We start from the raw sequence: 14,201 nt of genomic DNA, 5'->3' as shown, positions 1-14,201 counted from the left end.
GTGTGTACTCTCTCACTAATCCTCAGGGGAGATACCAGTCAGGTATTTTAGAAGGCTGACTAAGAACAACAATGAAATATTGTCTAAAGCACAATATTGTGTAACGGCACTGGGTAAACTGTTTATAGAATTCTTAATGACTGTAATTGCTTAAGCTCTTCAAATTGTAATTCAGTACTAGTTGACCATCATTTTAGAAAACAAGGATGGACTATAGAACAGGCCTGTAATACCTATTTAAAAGCAATTTAATGATTATATAAGTATGTAATGACTATACTGCGGCCTTGAACTTGGTGCGCTGCTGACTTCAGGTGTGAACCCCTAGCAACCACGATCCACATAAAATCTTATGACATTAGCACATTCTAGGGATCCCAGCTGTGCCCAAAGAGGCAATGCGCTGGTGGGAACAAGACAAAAATCGACCAGTGGGGATACTGGAACTGGACCAATTTCTAGGTCAACTTTTCGGTAAGTGTAGATACCTGCAATAGATAGACAATGTTGCTAGTCTGCTATGTAACCATGTAGTGCTTGTGAGAAACTTATATACTGGAACAGATATACAAACTCTAATCAATTTAAGTGTTCTGAATATATCCACTTTGGTGACATGTTCCATTATGTTTGCTAGAAGGTCAATGAGTGGGCTGCAGTGAGACTACTGGTCTGAAAGTCCACCCTGTTCTTCGCCTTGTCTCGATAGCTTAGTTAAGACTGGGTATTTTTACTAAATGTGCAATTATAGGATTCCACCGACTCCATGTTGTGAATGAACAACAATGTGCTGACTCTACCCTTACTTCATTCTGTTTCCTTTACTTTGTTTGTCTCCTTCAATTCTTTGGGTTTGAAATTGCACTGTACATTATTAATTTGGGTTAACACCCAATTCTTAAAGTAGAGATAAAGGAATTTCATATGAATGTGTTAATGAGTTACTAATATCACAGGTGATTTCATTCCATTTGTGTCTCCTCTTTTCCTTCTTTCCAGGTTTCTCTCTACCCTGTGTGCTTGTTAGTTCTAGGGACCTCAGTGGTGCTGTGTATCATGCAGTGATGGAACCTTTCTTGAGACTGTTTTTTTCTGCTATTAGCTGTATTTTGATATGGCGAGAAACGGGGGGGTTTTTTGCAATTGAGTAGCAGGAAATATTTCTGTGATATTTTTACATTCTCTGAAAACATTTGGCTGAGTTTTAAAGCTGATGTTTTGCTAGTTGATCATGTTTTATTTTGTTTCTTGCGATGTATGTGTGTTGACTTTTCAGTTGCTCAGTGTTTTGTTAGTAGAATGCTATATCATGCAGGGCAATGACAATTTCAGCTGAGATGGGAGATGTTCGACAGTGCCCTGTGGAGCAGCTGGTTTAAGCGCACACTGATGCCATATTTATGTGCTTGAAGGTCGGGCTGGATTACATTAATCCAGATATTATTCCAACAAACATCATTGAATAAGATTATGATGCTAATTTTCTTTATAAAATGGCCCAGCATTTAAGAAAGGTGTAAGTAACTGTACAATCATTGTCAACCTCCCACCCCCTCACTCTTATTATGATGCCATCAATTGTTGAGGTGTATCACTATTTTAGTTCTAAATTTATTTTGTATTTAAATAATGATAAAAAAGACTGAGATATATATATTTTGCTGAGATCAAGGTTCCAGTTGTGCATAAGTAACCTAATATATCAAAAATCTTGACAGTATCTTCTTGTTTTCTTATTTATAATTACCTCTTGGGCTGCCTGCATTATGGCAAATATTAAGTTAGAACTTAACTAGACATTGACTTTCTCAAAATCAGTTTTTTTTACTTAAAGATTGGCACAGCAATTTCACTCTTCCTGTGTCCTAAGTGTGTTGATAAAAGTAATTTATTAAGGAGCATTGAGGCTTTAATAGATTATTAATATCCTCAATTTTGGGCATAGGATCTCTCAACCTGCCTATGCTGCTATACTGATTAGGTTTTTCCCCTTTGTCACAGGTTTCTGACAGATGTGACTATGTCTTAGTAAACGGAAAGGAGATGAGGGGAAAAGTGAATGCCATTGTCAATTTTACATATGAGCATTTGAGTGCACCGCTGGAAATCACTGTTTGGGTGCCTCGTCTTCCCCTTCAGATTGAGGTCTCTGACACTGAACTCAGTCAAATCAAAGGATGGCGCGTCCCTATCATCTCAGACAAAAGGTATGAGTGATTAGAACATGTACATCTAAATGATTGGATTGTTATTCTTTCCATTTTTGATCCCAAATACAGATTTTAAGAGAGCTCATATTGTACGTGGCCAATAAGTAATTAGCTACTCTGACAGCATCCTCCTCAGCAGCTTGTTGTGTTTGATTCTGAAACTGTTTCATAGTATTACATACATGGAATTACATGGAATGTACCACCACAGAAACTCCTGGTTCATCCAGAGAATTCCCACATATCTGACATGATTGCGTTATAGAGACATCATCACATAGAAAAGACTTTAATTTTTGCTTCAAACATATGATTACTGGTATAAATTGGATTGAATTAGATCATTGCATCCCTCACTTACTGACATGTGCTATAGTCGTAACAAAATTATTGTACAGCTGTTTTGACCCTTGTTTTTTCTTAAACAAAACATTAAAGTTTGCCAAATACTTGTGCCCCTTTAATTGACTTTATTACTCACCATTGTATGTAGAATAATGGGTATTGTTAATGAGTGAATAAATGGTTGTAAATGGTTGTAAAATGATCACTGGGTTCAAATTATATAAACAATGAGAGCAAAGTTGAAAGCAATTACTATCAAAATCTGAATCCACTTTATATTGGAGAGCTAAAATCCAGAAATGGTTAAAATTTGAGTCTTCAAGAATGGGGGATGGTAGAAATATCTGAAATAATTAAAATCCAAGATGATGTGATGTTTGTGTAACAGTTGATCATGTGGCAATATTTTGATATTGTTATCACTGCATTGATTTTGAAAGTTTAACTAAATTATCCAAATATATTGCCAAAGTACAAGAAATTCCAGATCATTCCATTCAGCACAATCTTCTCTGCCAGATGACTAGCAACATGCCAAAGGCAAGATGTGTTAGTCATGACTAGCAATGTACCTCGGCTGCGAATTATCTGTCAAATTTAAGTCTTGTTTTGTTTTAAATATTCTCCATTCCTTTCAATCAAAATATTTCTAATGCAGAACTGTGCTTCTGCTGCTCTAGTAAGGCCATTGTTTGTAATGTGAGCAGGCAAGGGGAACTGTGGCTGCAAGGCTCCCTTATAACTACAGCTGGTGCCTCTATTCCTGAGAAGCATATCCGTCAGAGATTGATGTTTCCATGTGTTGTATCTGTATAGAGACTGTATAGTGACTGGAAAGACCATTTAGCTTGTCACCATCCGTTTAGCTCACTTGATAGTACTCCCATCTTTAAGTTAGAAGGTTGTCGGCCCAACTTCCATTATGGATCTGGGCACATGATCTAGGCTGACACTGCAGCGCAGTACTGAGAGAGTGCTGCATTGTCAGACAAGAAGGTTCAACTGAAGTTCTGCCTGATCAAGTGAACATAAAAGATTCCAGTGAGCTAACACTACCAAAAACAGATTATCTGATCGTTCAGTCATTTACTGTTTGTGGGACCTTGCTGCCTGCCATGTTTGTCTACTTAAAGGTAGCTGTACTTCAACACATATTGGCTTTGAAGTCCTTTGGATGTGTCCTGAGGACGTGAAAGAGATCACATGAATGCAAGCTCTTTTTTTTATAGTTTCAAGGATTTATAAACATGAGATTCTTTAAAAATAATTATTACATATAGATTTTATGTTGTGGGTTTGTCACGGATGGTAAACCAAATGATATGCTGTTCTATACTGACAAAAACGTTATATTGCTTATTGCACAATGTATTCATTGCTGAGGTGGAGCTGTGTTTAAAATAGCCTGTCCTTTTAATGTTTCAAATTGATGAGGGAAGTTTGCACCAGGTCAGATGTATCCCCTATATGCTGGATATAAGACTTTTACACATATGGATATATTGAAATTCACATTACATTGCAAGCACAACCCTTTTTTAAATGTTGTACCATCTGAAATGCACATGATACAAACCTTTTTGTTTTAAAAAGAGTGTTTTATATATATATACTTTTAAGAAAAATAAGTAATTATGAGCAGTGTGTTGGTGTTCTAATACGCATTGCTACATTGTGATGGGATACTAGCTTTGCACTTGAGTCCAAGCAGACAACTTTCCACTCGGGGGTCTATCGTCCATTAAAGAAAGAAAGCCCAATGAGAGAGCAGAGGGATTGAAGGAACATTTGAGTCTGACATGTATCTGGCTGCTCAGGGAAGCAGGCTTGAGACTGAGAAGGGCCAACTTCCTCTACAGTTTCATCCCAAATTAGATGGGGAGAGTGTTAGAAAACAGGGGAAAATCAGGTGGTTAGGCCTACTGACTGTAATGAGAAGCTTTTCATGTTGTCTGATGCAATATAAATGAGATGTGTGGATTCTAGGTTGTTGAAGATCTCAAACAGGTTTATTAAACAGCTAACTAGTATATACAGTGCAGAGCTAACCATTTACAGGACTTGCTTTTGGTGTTACAGCAGCAGAGTGCTGCTGGCACCGAGTCACATGACTATGTACTGGCATGTAGCTCATTAGCATACTAAGATCTTAAAGGGACATCACTCTTAGATGCAATCACACAACATCCCGTTTCTTTCCAAAGATAGGTTTCGTATCCTAGAAATAAGAAACACACAAAATTAGATAACATCAAAATTATTTACACATGGGCGGAGATTATGAACTTTACAAGTATAGAGGCTCAAGAGCTCATATATCGTCTTGGTAGTTTGACAACTCTTGCTTGGGGAATTTGCGTCTCATCTGTTGCTGTTCTTTCTGAAGTTTTTTCCTCTCTGTATTCACTCTCTCTTGCTCTGCCTTCAGCCTGCTAACATACTCTGTTGCTTTTCTCAAGATGACAACTTTTGAGGCCTTGTCATTCTTGGAAAGTTCCAGCATCTCCTCTCAAAAAATCAACAGACAATGCTTCAACTCATTTCTCCTCTGCCTGCTCAGGACATTGCATGTCCTTCGCCTCTCCTCATCCTCCATGTCTGAAGGTTTGGGCTCAAGGTCGAGGACTTGTTGGGGGAAGAATACTTGGTCTCATGGAGATACCTGTCTGTTCTGGCTCGTGTTATTAGTGGTTCTCTAGATAGCATACGTGAAATACAGCATATTTGTGCTGTTGCTCCAGACTGCACCGTTTGATGCTGGTCAGAGTCTGTGAGCGGGTTCCGGTCCTTGGAGATTTCCCCTTGGCAATGCTTTCCTGGATGGTGATGATGTTGGGGTCCTTACATGCTGGTAGCCCTGCCACTGCTGGTCCGCTCATGTCTACTAGGTAGAATATTTGTGGCTTCCATGCCAACTTGCCTTATCTGCATTGCATTGTTAATGTGCTACTGCACGGGATGGCTGACCCATTATATGCAGATAAGTTGGGTAGTTGTCGGTTGTATCATTGAGTTCCAGTGAATCCGGTACATACCTTTGAGGATTTGGACTGGTAGGATATTTGCACTAGCTCCAGCGTCAGTTTTGACCCTGAGTGAACGTTTGCCAGCTTTCTTTGGGCACATGATGTTAATAGTGGTGAAAGCTTCCAGTTGTTGGACTTCATTAACATGATGTGTCAGGTTCACAATGTGGAATGCCTGTTTGTCATCTGTCTGAGAACTACTTCTCTCTGAGTCTTGTCTCAGGTCTGTTTTGCTGTGGATTTCATGTATCGGTTTGCATTTACGCCAGTCTCTTGCACTTTCCTTGCTGCTGTTGCCCTGTTGTCTGTTCATTTGTGTCTGACCCGTGACTTCTGGATGTGTCTTTGGAGCCACAATTCCTGCATAGGCAGGCCCAGTATCCTTTTGCACCCCATGCCTTGCACAGGTCACAAAATACAGGACAACTTTGCTATGAGTGAGACCAAACACAACTCGCTTAACCTTTTTGACCTGGTTATTGTGCTGATACTGTTGGCTGCACCGAGTGCTTTCAGGTGCTGTTGTCCAGCTACAATGGCTTTGTATTTCCTGTGATCTTCCAGCAGTGCACCAATGCTGTGACCTTTTTCCCTAAGAGGTCTTTCTGAAATGCTTCATTGGGTGTCGATATAATTACCAGCACCATTAGATGCTCTGACATCTCAGTTTCTGAGAAATAGCATTTGTTGCCCTTACTACGGCATCTGCTGATGAACTGGTCTATATACTGCCTGTAGGACATCAATTCCAGGTGCTGAATTTGAAAATTCACTCTCAATCGGAGCTGATCTTCCAGTGCTTTCCATATCTTTGCGAGATCTTTCTGGTCCTCTTCAGATAATCCAGAGGCATTGATTCTGTGCAATCGCTCATTTCCAATTGCTATCATTATTTTTACAGCCTGTTTTTCTGGTTCTACAATTACTTGGTCACAATTGCATTCTCTTTTAGAACAGTTTGAACTCGGATAGGATATCCAAGGCTTTCCAGTTCATGTGGGGAAAACTGGTAACCATGTTCCTGCTGTTCTTTTGCTTTAACCCTGCTTTCAGAACTGGTTGTGTGACTCTGTACCGTCTTCCCTTTAAGAAACTCTCTTGGCACTACGTCTTCTACAGCTTGAGGTGAGTTTTTTTCTTCTTTGCACTGTTTAGGCCAGTGTTTCTTTTAACTTTCTCTCTTTTAGCTGCAGTTAGTTTTCAAAGCTGTTTTCCCGTGGTCTTCAATCTTGGATTTTGTCTTCTCACCACAGCTTTTTATGTTGTCTGATGCAACACGAACAGGTTTATTAAACAGCTAACTAGTGTATACAGTGCAGATCTAACCATTTACAGGACTTGCCTCTTGGTGTTACAGTAGCAGAGTGCTCTGGCTCTGAGTCACATGACTGCATACTGGTACATGGCTCATTAGCATACTAAGATCTTAAAGGGACATCATTCTTAAAGGTAATCACACAATACTGACCTCAAGTTGCACGTGGTGAGCTGAAGAAGCTCTCAATTCTCTACAAACATCTATTATAGTCATGATGAGTGAGTTAGAAAAGGTGACCTAAAATTTTGTTCAAAATATGGGCTTTCAGGAGATTTTTTGAGAGAGAGAGAGAAGCAGAGAGGTGTTGGGGAGTAAGTTCTAGAGATGAAATCAGAAGCAGCTGAAAGCTGTAGTACCAGTGGAAGGATGGAGTGAGGAAAAGGTCAGAAGACCAGTGTCAGAAATCTAGACGTGTAAGAAGGAACCTGAGGAGGGGGAGAGGGTCGGGTGAGGCAAGATCATGGAAGAATTTAAAAATGAGGGTGAGAAATTTAAATCTAATGTGCTGAGGGAGCACTTAGGCCAGTGACAATAGGATTGATAGGCAGGAAGAGAATTTGCGTAAGTTGGAGGTTACAAAAGGTGGAGGACGAGAGGCTGGCAAAGGCATGTTGGAGAGCTTGAGTCTAGAGTTGTTGAATGTGTGGACAAGAGTTTAAGTCAGAGTGAGGTTGAGGTAGGGGCAAAGTCATGTGATGTAGTAGTGTTGCAAGTAAACACACATTGATGGTAGGGGTAGAGGGTTTTAGTTTAGTTTAGTTTAGAGATACAGCACTGAAACAGGCCCTTCGGCCCACCGAGTCTGTGCCAACCATCAATCACCCATTTACACTAATCCTACACTAATCCCATATTCCTACCACATCCCCACCTGTCCCTATATTTCCCTACCACCTACCTATACTAGGGGCAATTTGTAATGGCCACTTTACCTACCAACCTGCAAGTCTTTTGGCTTGTGGGAGGAAACCGGAGCACCCAGAGAAAACCCACGCAGACACAGGGAGAACTTGCAAACTCCACATAGGCAGTACCCAGAATTTAACCCGGGTCGCTGGAGCTGTGAGGCTGCGGTGCTAACCACTGCGCCACTGTGCTGCCCTCAACTCAGCTTTGAATTGAACAAGGTTTCATACAGCTTAATTCAAGCTGAGTACTTGGCTGAGGAGAGGGATGGAGTCAATCATAAGGGAGCAGAGTTTACAATCGAGCTGAAGACAAATATTCATCTACTCCTTTGAGCTTTACTCGTGCTTTATATAATGTCATCAGAACTCCTCAGGTGCCTTGTGACTCATTCCCTCTGATCTATTATAATATTCCGAAAAATGGTTACAATCTGTTAGTAAATCAAATTGCATTTTTTATGTTTCATTAGTTTAGACAGTTTACAAGTAACATTTATGCCTCTGAAGCTTTTCAGAGGGTAGCAGTTATTTTTTTTAGTATGTTATTTATATAAACCTCTAATTAGTAATTATAAAGATGACTAAACACTAATTAGCTCTTGCATTGCTATATATTCCAAGTTTGAACAAGTTGTTAATTCGTTGTTACAGCGCTGTGGAATGGAAGCCTGCTAAAGATGTAGAGGTGTAAGTTGTTCACAATTTTACAACCCTGTTACATTGTAGCCTATCTTTCAAACACAAGGAGAGACAAAAGCACCGCAGTACCTGGAGATGATATCATATTGAAGGAACATGAAAGTGAGAAAAGAGAAATCTGTCCAGAATTCTGTTTGACTGAGATCTCTTTTGTTTCGAGTCCAAACCAGCAAAGAGGAAGCAGGCTGCCACTCACAATTAGACAGAATTCAGCCATTATCAACCCCATCATCTGTCCTCTTGCACAAAAGTTGTATAGAGAAATTGAGGAAAAAGATTGCATAACTTAATTTTTTTCTTAAATTTAAAATTCTCCTCCTCTCAAGACGGGAGTGTCGATTATTAAGAAAGGTGGGGGAAAGGGGGAGAGAGGTAAAGCTTTCTGACAGCAGCCAAAGCAGGAGCAAAGCTATGCTTGTGCACTGCCAACCTTTAAGAAAGTGTATGAGTTTAGACAGTGAATATAGGCAATCTGTTTAACCATTAGAGATGTCACATTTAACCCTGTCCTTGCCTGATTTCCGCATAAAAAACACTTTTGGTGAGAACTATGTTTCGTTTGCTCTGTAGCACAAGAATAATGCATTTTAAACTCACTTAGTTCAAAGGAAAGAATTAGAAGGGGAATGAGAATTAGAGCCACTGTTACGAGTTGTTCAGACTGGCGATTCCACTGCCAAGTGATGGCAGTATGTTTGCACTCCTTTATGAAAACTCATGGACCGAATTGCGGTGGTAAAAATGTCACATACAATAAAAAAGATTGGCTGTTATAATCAGCTTTTATTTCAGTTGTAAATGTCCCCAGTCCTTGGCATATAAATAGAATACACCACTGTTACTTTGGAACAGAACTCGATTTAATCACAAGCCCCTTTGTGCTGCTTAGCAGTCTTTATTATGTTTGTTTAGTTTCTGCCCAATTAAACTAAACTATTTTGGCTCCCTCCATGGCTCCCTCAGGTAATGTGCCATTTGCTGTGGTCCTGCGCTGCACAGACCAGAGAATTCGAGGATTTTACTGAGTTCGCTCATCTGAGTTGGGTTGGCAATGAGGCGTGGCTGGGTTGCACTGAGGAGAGGGAAAATCAACTAGGTTCTCATACTTTATAAGTGACCCTTGATTGAAAATGTTTCACTTTATGTTGATATCCAGTGAGGAAAGGGTCAGGATGAAATGTTATGTTCCCGACATTCAAATAGCCTGCCTACATTCACTGCCTAATTTCATACATAAAGAAAGGCTACTCTGGTAAGGAACTAAAAGAATATCGGCAACCATGAAACCTATCCCAGCAGTAGTTACTGCCTTCAGGAGAGCAGCAAACTGAAGGAAAAGTTAAAAAGTTGTTATGGCCAGGTAGATGATGGTTTCCACTGTTCACCTCCCAACTGACCACAGAATATGTTTTTGTTTAAATTAGTGTTTCAGCCCCTGTGTTTTGTTTGCCACATAAACCAACAATGGCCGGTCTTCTCATAGGTTTAAAACAGGAGATTAAATATTTATTGAACAATATTCAGCACCTGAAATGATCGCAATACCACCCACACATGCATTCATTCTCACAGGCACAGTCAAGTAGAGATAGCTAGAAGGTAAAGGGTAAGAGGTGTTGAGTTCATGGTGTAGAAGTCTGTTGTTTCAGGAAAACCTGTGGGATCATCTCGGAAGGTGAGTTTTAAAGTTGCAGGCCTGTTTGCTGGTCGTCAGATAAGTACTGCAACTTCACGCTGTTGCATGTATTTCAATGCTGAGGAACAGGAATGTGGTTGGCTCTTAACTATCCTCTGAAATGGTCTAGCAAGTTACTCATTTGTATTAGAGAAGATGTCTCACCACTACCTTCCCAAGGGCAATTAGGGTTGGACAATAAATGTTGGCCTTCACAACACTGGGTCCACATCCCATGAATGAATTTAAAAAAGCTCACCATTATTAAAGTGTAAATTGGTTGGAGGTTCTGGTGACCACACATGCAACACGGAAATCTGGAAGTTCTTGTTTGAACTGCCCTACCCCTCCAGAAGCTGCGCTATGTCGATACCTTGTTGAGCGACTCAGCATTGAAATACATGCAATAGCGTGAAGTTGCTGTATTTATCTGATAATAACCTACAAAATGCACCAGAAAAAGTTAGGTCTTGTCCATTCCAGTATAAGTACATATTTAATAGCGTGACAAGTCTTAATTACAATCAAACAGCACTGAACAGCTCTCCCCCATTGAAAAATAACCTTTACAAGTGTGAAGTCTCCTTCTTTCAGATTTTAATTATTGTTGGAGATTTTAAAATATAAACCAATTTAAATAAATCTTTTTTTTTACATTTTCTATTTTTTAAAATCTTTCTCAGTGCAATCTTTCTTACCTTTATTTAGCTTTTTGTACATTATTTGGCATTGAATTAAATATTCTGACAATTCCTGGTTTAGACTCTGCATGGTTCATTGACGATTCCTCAGTCTGATTGGTTAAGGAGAGACACCGTTGCTTGCCCTGCTCACAGGGTCCCAGATCACAGCAAGTTCCCATACAAATTGCCATAGAAAGTCTGTGAGCAAGTGTAGCTGTAATGAATGGCTGATTCCACTCGTTTGCTGGTGAGTACAATATTTGGCCCAGAAATGTAAATTGTGCAGAGCTCCTGTTTCCAATACAACTCATAATTTTGGAAGGTAGATTGCGATGCCTTTCAATCGGCTATTGCATCAGGAATTGAGAGTTAATACCTAATATATATATAGAATTAGGAACTCTGATGAGGAAGCAATAAAAATTCAATCTTCAATGAGAAAAACCTACCCACTGATAAAAATCCACAATCTCTGTGGAAGAGGTGTGCTAGAAAAGCAAAAAATTAGGCCAGGACCCAGTTATACTGGGTTTTGGCTACCCCAAAACTTTGCTGTATGGCTTGCTGGGGGCAGACCTTTTTAAAAAAAAGTTGGAACCTCTGGAAAACCCTGAATTTGTCCAAAGTTGGGAAATGGCTGTTTCCTTTGTCAGCACCTGTCAGCTGTGAAACTGACCAACTATCTGCTGAGTGTTCCTGCTCTCTGCAACTGTCAGAGAGAAAGGGGGGCACAAAGAGAGAGAGAAAGGGGGACAGAGAGAGAGAAGGTGTGGGGGGGGCGGGGGAACAGAGCAAGAGAGACTGAGAGAGAAAGACGGGCAGAGAAAAGGGGTTACAGAGAAAGAGAGGGGAAAGAGAGAGAGAAGTGGGGTCAGAGAGAGAAAGAGGGGGGACCGAGAGCAGGGAACACAAAGCAAGGATGACACAAAGGGAGGAACACAGAAAGGGGGATACAGGGGGAGAGAGAGTAATCATGATAATTTCTGATAGATGGTCATCTATCTAGAATACTCCGCATCGCTACAACAAGTGTGCAGGCAAACATTGACTACTTGTGCAAGCAAAAAATGCCAAGTATCTCACTAAATCAGTGTCCAACATAGTGAAGAGAAAGTAAATCAATAAATTTCTCATTTAAAGTTTCTTCACAAAAATGTACATTGTAGTTGTTTTGATTAATAGTACGATAAATTCTTAATGCCTTTATCTTTCTGAAATTGTCACACTGGGGTCCCCTATGTAAGACAAAAGTTGTAATGTGGCCCCCCCCCATGCGAAAAGGTTGGACAACTCTGGTATCGGAGAGGTCCGGGTCAGGGGGCAAGTATTCCCTTCGTAAGGAATCCCTGCTTTCTTAATGAGTGTAGTAGGGCTGGCGGAGATGCGCTCAATATTTCCTGGCCGATGTTTTTCATTGTTCTGTCTCACAAGATTACAAGTTAATTACAGATGAGGAAAACCATTTGGCTCCTATTAGTTCATCCGTCCAGCAGTACTTTGCAGATCTCCATTGCATTGTCCATTGATTCTAGGATTTCCAGCACCACCATCCTACAGGGATGGCCATTCGAAGTGTTGAGAGCTCTTCTGTGTGCAGAAAAACTTCCTAATATCAGCCCTAAAATTAATTTTTTACTAGTTTGATCCAATTTGTCCTGTCCATCACAATTTAAGGTAATTTCTGGATTTATGTTTTCCACATCAATAACTATGTTAAATATTTCTATAATATCGCCTGTTGTAGGAAGAGGGCAAAATACCAACAGTACAAGGGAACCTAAAGATAAGTCAAGGGGAGAAACTTAGTTGGATTTAATATAAGCAAATAATGAGACTTAAGGTAGAAAATTCTCCAGGACCTGATAGTTTTCACCCCAGAATATGAAAAGAAATAGTTGAGGAAATACCAGATAAATTAGTCATAATTTCCCAAAGCTCTACCAATTTAAGATTTGGATTGGAAAATTGCAAATGTCATTCAATTATTTAAGAGATGGAGGGAGAGCCCGCATAACTACAGACCCATCAGTGTGAGGCTGGCTGGCTGCCAGGCAGGAAAACCAGCAGCAGGAGCAGACAGTCCTGGAAATCGGTGGTGGGGGTGGGTGCAGAGGGGAGGTGGTAGGAGCTAGAGGTGGGGGCTGGGTAGTCACCAATCGTGGAAGGGAGCGACAAAGCGCCACGATCGGCAGCAAGGAGGCTGAAGGCTTTTTTGAGGGCCAGGGGAGTACTCCAACACTTGCTGGCACTCAAGGGAGTACTGGAAAAGCCACTTATCTTTTTGAACCAGCAGCTCCCTTCTCCCTTTCACTGCTAGATTTCCTGAGCCCTGGGAAACCCAGTATGGCAACTGATAAATTTAAATCAGGCTCCTAATTGTACCGTGGGAGCCCAATTCAAATATATCAATGAAGTGACCCACCTTTCGAGAGCAGGACAATCACACAGTACAAAACCCGCCATCGTAAAAATGACAATGGGCATGTATGCGATGGGTAGAAGAAGGTATTAAAAATTTTAAAGCCAGGAACGCATGCCCATCCTACCGCATATACACCCATTGCCATTTTTACAATGGTGGGTTTCATGGCATGCGTGTGTCCCATTCTCGAGAGGCGGGACACCTCATTAAACACATGGTTGGTCAAGCATAGCTGTTCCCTTCTGAGTCCATGTTGACTACTGCTTACTAGGTTATTATTATACCCCTCAATTTTGCTCCTGATAATCAGTTCCATTATTTTACATGGAATGGAGGTGAAACTAATAACTCTGTCATTGCCTGTGTCTTTTTTATCCCTCTTTTGGCATGTGTGCACCACATGGGCCTATTTCCAAAATTCTGGTAGCTCTCCAGTGTCCAGTGACTCCCTCATTACTGTTGTCGTTATTTCACAAATCTCCTACCTCGTCTTTCTGTATCAGCACAGCTGTTGGGAAATAAGAGATATCACATTAAACAACTTAAATGTAAATATTATCGTGCATGATGAACAATAAATCCTCACATACTCAGCATGGCTGGACAGAAACAAAGCAAGGCTGTGTATTTACCTCGATTTTACCAAGATTTTGTCTGCACATATAAAACCAAAATCAAGGTGCACCTCGTTCATCACTCTCTAAATTTTTTTATACCCTCAAAGGGTGTGAACATCGCTGTCAAGGCCAGCATTTGTTACCCATCCTTAATTGCCCTTGAGAGGTGGTGAGCAATTTTCTTGAACCGCTGCAGTCCATCTGGTGTTGGTACACCTGCTGTTAGGAAGGCAATGCACCTTTATGTACTGAATGGTTTCTTTTCCATTCTGCAGTATCATTTTACAGTAGGATCCAG

The 14,201-nt window shown here is 40.5% G+C and overlaps 1 protein-coding gene across 1 annotated transcript in view; it reads left to right on the top strand.

Annotated features, from left to right (window-relative positions):
- The window catches only part of si:dkeyp-14d3.1 (transmembrane protein 132C), a 1,037,882-nt gene that overhangs the window by 969,189 nt on the left and 54,492 nt on the right, over positions 1–14,201 (top strand). The window contains exon 6 of the mRNA XM_068055068.1: positions 2,002–2,207. Coding sequence (XP_067911169.1) covers positions 2,002–2,207 — 206 coding nt within the window. The remainder of the gene's footprint in view (positions 1–2,001; positions 2,208–14,201) is intronic.

Source organism: Heterodontus francisci, chromosome 23 (genome assembly GCF_036365525.1).
Source record: "Heterodontus francisci isolate sHetFra1 chromosome 23, sHetFra1.hap1, whole genome shotgun sequence".
Classification (NCBI taxonomy): Eukaryota; Metazoa; Chordata; class Chondrichthyes; order Heterodontiformes; family Heterodontidae; genus Heterodontus; species Heterodontus francisci.
Note: the sequence above shows the minus strand (reverse complement) of the source record. Positions and strands in the feature narration are given on the sequence as shown.